We start from the raw sequence: 6,132 nt of genomic DNA, 5'->3' as shown, positions 1-6,132 counted from the left end.
GAGTTTATGTGGGAGAGACGGGTGATTTATGTTTGAAGATTCTACAAATATTACATGACTCTCCACATGGAGGGCATTCATGTATTCAAGCTACTTATCAACGTGTGAAAGCTTATTTTTATTAGCCTAAACTTAAAACTATGGTCTCTAATTATGTCCAACAATGTAAAGTTTGCCAACGTACTAAAGTGGAGTATGTGGTTAAACTAGGGTTGCTACAACTCATTTCTATTCCTCAACAAGCATGTGAGGTGATAACTATGGATTTTATTGGAGGTTTACCAGTTTTTATGCATAAGAATTGTATTTTGGTGATAGTGGATAAACTGACTAAATATGCTCATTTTTTAGCACTTTCTCATCTTTATACTGTGATAGAGGTAGCTAAATTGTATTTAGATTAGGTATATAAACTTCATGGTCAGCCTAAGATGACCATTTCAGATCGAGACAACACATTCACTAGTCTTTTCTGGAAAGAACTGATGAAGCAATTAGGAACCAACACACTCTTTAGCACGGCCTATCATCCTGAGACGGATGGTCACACTGTGCGAGTGAACCAGTGCCTGGAACAGTACTTAAGAGGTTTGTGTTTTCTAAAACCTACATAGTGGGCAAGATGGTTGCCCTATGCTGAATGGTGATACAATACAAATTACCACACATCACATAAGATTACCCCTTTTGAGGCCCTCTACGGATACAAACCTCCTACGATGTTATGGTGTTCTGAGTCTAATTAACACAGTGTTCAGACATTACTACAAGATAGGGATCAACTTAGATAAATTGTTATAGATCAACTACAACAAGGACAGAATCATATGAAATAGCAAGCTGACAAAAATCGCAGTGAGAGGACATTTAATGTAGGAGAAGAGCTGTACCTGAAACTGCAACCATATCGGCAAACTTCCCTAGCACTCAGAAAAAATTTGAAGTTAGCAGCTTGTTTTTATGATCCATACAAGACTCTAGAAAATATTGGAGAGGTTGCGTACAAATTAGCCTTACCAGATACCGCTCGAATCCATTATGTTTTCCACGTCAATCTCCTGAAGCGAAAACTTGGTGAGAAGACAGTAGCTTCATCAGAACCTCCTCAGGTAATCGATGATGGCTAGATGAAAGTATTTCCTGAGAAGATTTTGAACAAAAGATACCATGGAATATTATACAGTCCTGCGTGCTCAATTTCCTACTTTCGACCTTGGGGACAAGGATCTACTCATGGACGGGGTATTGTCACAAACGAAAGAGAGGAACAATATTAAGAGATCATAATCGAAGCGAGAGAATTGGGGGAAATGAAAGAGGAATTAGGGATTATGAAAATAGGAATCGGGGAATTAGGGATTTCAATTCCTAAGGCTAAGACAAAAGAAACTTACATGGAAATGGACACCAGTAAGGACGATTGGAAGTCGAATGGGACAAAGGATATGGACTCGATGGTGGATCCATCTAGTAGCCCATATGAGAAAATACCTTAGCTCTTATCTGCAAAGGAAGCTGTTAGAGTTAGTTATTCAATTGTCAATTTAAGATTTGTCATAGTACATTGTATTGAAAATAAAACCATGTACTGTAGAAGAAAAATTTTATCTGATGAATGAATGAAAATCATTTATTTGTAATCTCTCTTCTTCTCTACTTCTAGATCATTCCTTCATTCGATCTTACCTTCTTTATTTCTCTCGGTTAATAACAACGTATCAAAAGGTGTCCACTAAGTTGATTAAACTACATAAAAAGTTACAAAAAAAAATTTGATTATAAATAAATCTATTTTTTATTTAGTTTGACAAAATACTAAAGGAGTTCGTTGTATAAATTTTTATTTATTGAATTTTTTTGGTTTGAAGATATTTTTATACACAACATAAGCCCAAGGTTTGAGAAAGAAAAATATTGTCATAAATATATTCCTGGTAGCAAAGTTCTTTTAGGTCGAATCCAAAGTACCCACCACAGCAGATGGCGGTACTTACCAACACAACCGCCGCAGTCGACGCCCCTAAAATTTCCCCGGAAAAGGCCCTTCCTTCCATTTTCTCCAGATCGCTCTCCTTTCCCTCTTTCAATCAATCCATTTCCTTACTCACACCCCGAACCCCCCCCCCCCCAAAGTCCCCACACTTTCCCCTGTCGAAAGCTCCCGTAATCCCTCAACTTCTCCCTCCCTACCTTTGCGACGGTGAAACCCTCTACAGCATCTTCCTCCTTTCGTTCTCCCCCACTTTGGCCGAGATCACCGTCTTCTCTGACTACGACTTCGTAGTTATCGACATGGAACACGGCCCTGGGGGAATCCACGAGTCCCTCCAAATGTTCCGCCCCCTCATCCAGACCAACACTCCTGCCATCATCCGCCTCCCCGAGTCCTTCGAGGTTTGGGCCAAAAAAACCCTTGACCTGGGCCCACAAGGGATCATGTTCCCATGATTGAATCAGCTAAAGACGCTGAAAAGGCGGTTTCGTATTGTCGTTTCCTTTCCGATGGAATCCGTGGATCCGCTCACACGGTGGTAAGAGCTTCCAACTACAGGATCAACGAAGGCTATCTGAGTAACTACGTGGAGGATCTATTAATAATGTTCCAAGTTGAAACTCTGGACGGTGTCAAAAAAGTGGAGGACATCGCCGCCGTCGAAGGGGTCGACTGTATTCAAATGGGTCCGCTGGATTTAAGCGCTAGCGTGGGTTACCTTTGGGACCCGGGTCACAAGAAGGTAAAGGAGGTGATGGGGACGGCGGAGAAAGGGGTGCTAAAGTCGGACTCGAAAAACGGTGGTGGAGCCTTCTTGGACGGTTTAGCAATGCCTCATGATCCACCGGCGGAAATCGGAAAGCGCGGATATCATATGGTTTCCGGTGCCATTGATATTGGGCTGTTCAGAAATGCAGCGGTGGAGGATGTCAGGAAGTTTAAGATTACTCTCAAGGCTGATTCCGATGGGGAAGATGATAAAGACGATGAGAAGTATTGGAGCGAATAAAATTGCTGTATTTTGTTTAGTACGATTTGCTCTTTGGTAGCAATCCTTTGTAAGCAGACGGCAATGAAATCAACTTGGAGTTGGATTTAGTTAATCTTCATGAGTTTTCGACTCATTCCTCTCGACTTTCTCATTGAGCTTCAATTTAGCTGCTTGCTTTATGGTGCAAAACAAAGGCTTCAATTTACACCCCCATATATTTCTCTATGATTATCAGTGACACTCTTAACAAAATATGAGGAATAAATTATACATTGCATCACTAAATATTGAAGTTTTGAATTATTTTGTTTTCATCACTCCAACTATCTATCTATCTTTTGACTAATTATATAATAATGAGCTTATGTTGATCAAACGTTAAAGATGTAATTTATAGTCTTATAAATTTTCAATTCATTGTTACAAATTTTAGATTGTTAAAGTTTTAATTCGTGAATATTTTAAGTGATTAGAGACGCGGCACATATATATGACTATGCAAGTTCCTTATTAAAAAGAAAAAAATAAGAAAAATGAGATAAACAACACATATTCTTTGTATCAATAAAGAATAATCTATGTTAATAAAAGAACAGGTCATGTCATCATGCTGCATTCGATTTAATATCCAAGTTACTAAAACAAGAGTAATCCGAAGTCCAATGATCAAAACGAAGGGGATATGCGGGGGAAAGATGGGCTTGTTTTACGAGAATCATCTGAATTATCTATTAAGGTTGTAAACCCATCTGCTTTCTGGTTCTGCCTACAAACAAGTCTCCGGATTTGAGCAAGCCCGGAATACGTCCGCTCAGTGTCGTAAACGGAAATTGGGCGACCGCATCTTTCTTTCCGAGGGAAACTATTGCGATCACCGAACCAGGCTCGTACTTGGCCATTTTGCTTTCTTTTCCTCCATCCATCAACAACTTCAAGTTCTTAGCCACCACCAAGGCATGTCTATGAGCTAAGTAACCTTGTTTGAGTTCCTGCATTATTGAGATATCTGAAATGTTAGGACTACCTTGTGAAACAAGATACTAACACGACTGATTCAATACATAAAACCAACACATTTGCAATGTAGTATTATCAAGTCTTAAGCTTAAGACTAAGATAGCTTATTCAACAAAATTGTTCTTAACTGTGGGATAGGAATACTTACTGGGATGTCGGTGATATCTCCAATTGCAAATATGTTGCTTCGACCCTTGACTCTTAGATATTCATCAACCATCAACCTTCCGTTTTTATCCAAGTTAGTCTTCAATATACTCTCACTAAGCCATGCTGTGGCCAATGGTTTTGCGACACAAAGGAAATGGCAATCTGCTTGTATACTTTCTCCGGACGAGGTTTGATATACTTGACTTCCATCTGAAGTGGAGTTCAGATCAACTGCTAGCTCTAGTTTTACTTCAACTTTCCTTGATCTCAGCCAACCTAAACTCTTGTCAGAAGCTTTGGTTCCAATGAATTCCAACAACCTTGGTCCCTTATGAACCAGCGTAACCTTCTTACCTGGAAAGTCGGTGGCGATTTCTCCGGCAAGTTCAACACCAGAAGGACCTCCTCCAACAATCAAAATAGATTGAGCAGATTGTATCTTTTGATTTTCTGCCAGCATTATGGATACAATAGAATTAACATAAGCAGAACATAATCCAAAATTGTTCTATCTTGTACACATAAAATACATCAGTTTTTTATCTTGTTCCTCTAAAATGCATTCCACAGCCAGAGTATATCCAAACTTAATAACACATTTTAGTTTCACAAAACATATGTAATAAGTTCTTAGCCTCGACTCGCCAATACTCGAATGATTGCAGCTAATAATAAGAATAGGAAGACAATGAGTTGCTGCAGTTTTTTACCTGCATCATATTGATGAAGTCTCTCCACCTTAGTTACCGGAACAGGATCAGCGTGTCCAGTAGCAATTACAAGATAATCATAAACAATGTGACCGCCGTCTGCTGTCAATACTTCTGTGTCTGTGATGTTTATGGCAGCTGTCGTAACGATTCGTCCATTGGTAAGGTATTCTCTATGGTTTATCACCGATCTATCCGCAAACGATGGCTCCACCATGTTCCTTAAGTTTGCCCATGTGAGCTCAAGATACTCCTTCCTGAAATTAGAGCAAAGATGTTCCAATTAATCACTCTCCTTTCCACGGCAGTTTACCAAATCCAGTTCGATCAATTGCCAACGTTAAGATCTTTTAAAGATCCAAATAGAAGCTAAACTATCCAAAACAACCACAATCCTACATATATTGCTTCAATCCCATATTAATTATTTACACATATCAAACGGCTTGCAGCATAGAAAATAAAACAAATCCAGAAATTTAATTAAGCTGCTGGGTTCATTGAACTCGCATTTCAGAGTCTTTCATCACAAATGAATTGAAATCGAAAAAACACAAATCATTTTGAAGGGGGAAAAAGCCAAGAAAACTTACGGATCGATGAGAGTGAGATCAGCATTGAATTGGATAGTTTTGGCAAGGAGAGAGCCACCAATTCCACCGCCAATAATCACCACCCTTCTTCTTCCTCCTCCAGATTCCATAATGTCTTCAGTGTTTTTGTTTTTGCGTCGTTGGTTCAGATTATGGAAAAAAATTTGTTTGGGAAAGCAACTTGAGTTCACATCAAAGGGAGAATTGGTCTTTAGTGTTTGTAAAGAAATGTAAGGTCAAACATTAGAGGGGAAGAAAGATTGAATTCTTCCAGATCTCAAGATTTGTAGATACAGACAGCGTTATATTCTGAGAAGAATCAATTAGAAAATAAAAAACAAAACAAATAAAACCCTTATGCTTTCTGTATTTTGGTTCCAAGGATTGATCCAATGGGGGTTCGATTTCGATGGACTCTGTCATTGGCTGGATCAATATTGATATTTTCGTTTTGATCCTGGGATTTTTTTCCCCTTCAGCCAATCAAAGTTCGGCATTTGTAACTAAATATCACAGTTAAAAATACTACTAGTATTTTTGAAAAGGGCAAATTATACTTCGTCCACGCTAAACTTTATTCTCTCCTATTGTATTCATTTTACTTTTGATTTTTTAATATACTCACTCAACTTTTGAATTGTTTCAGTTTTAATCACTCTCAATTATTTTATTATATTT

General features: G+C 38.6%; 1 protein-coding gene and 1 pseudogene across 1 annotated transcript; one reads left to right on the top strand and one right to left on the bottom strand.

Annotated features, from left to right (window-relative positions):
- The first annotated feature begins 1,933 nt into the window (after nucleotides 1-1,933).
- On the top strand, nucleotides 1,934-3,056 carry LOC120143429 (annotated as a pseudogene).
- Nucleotides 3,057-3,569: 513 nt separating this feature from the next.
- Nucleotides 3,570-5,763, bottom strand: LOC120143418 (apoptosis-inducing factor homolog A-like). The gene is made up of 4 exons (XM_039157749.1): nucleotides 5,455-5,763; nucleotides 4,862-5,118; nucleotides 4,150-4,601; nucleotides 3,570-3,973 (listed from the first exon to the last, which is right to left on the bottom strand). Exons 1-4 carry the CDS (start codon nucleotides 5,562-5,564, stop codon nucleotides 3,716-3,718), a joined length of 1,077 nt encoding a protein of 358 aa, XP_039013680.1. The 5' UTR covers nucleotides 5,565-5,763; the 3' UTR covers nucleotides 3,570-3,715.
- Nucleotides 5,764-6,132: the final 369 nt, after the last annotated feature.

The sequence above is a fragment of the Hibiscus syriacus genome, unplaced genomic scaffold (genome assembly GCF_006381635.1).
Source record: "Hibiscus syriacus cultivar Baekdansim isolate YM2019G1 unplaced genomic scaffold, ASM638163v2 tig00002237_pilon, whole genome shotgun sequence".
Lineage (NCBI taxonomy): Eukaryota > Viridiplantae > Streptophyta > Magnoliopsida > Malvales > Malvaceae > Hibiscus > Hibiscus syriacus.
Note: the sequence above shows the minus strand (reverse complement) of the source record. Positions and strands in the feature narration are given on the sequence as shown.

Coding starts and splice junctions, on each gene's coding strand:
- LOC120143418 (XM_039157749.1), bottom strand. CDS start 5,564: ATGGAATCTGGAGGAGGAAGAAGAAGGGTGGTGATTATTGGCGGTGGA. Junction 4,602..4,861: donor ACTTCATCAATATGATGCAG/GTAAAAAACTGC, acceptor TAATGCTGGCAG/AAAATCAAAAGATACAATCT. Junction 3,974..4,149: donor GAGATATCACCGACATCCCA/GTAAGTATTCCT, acceptor TCAATAATGCAG/GAACTCAAACAAGGTTACTT.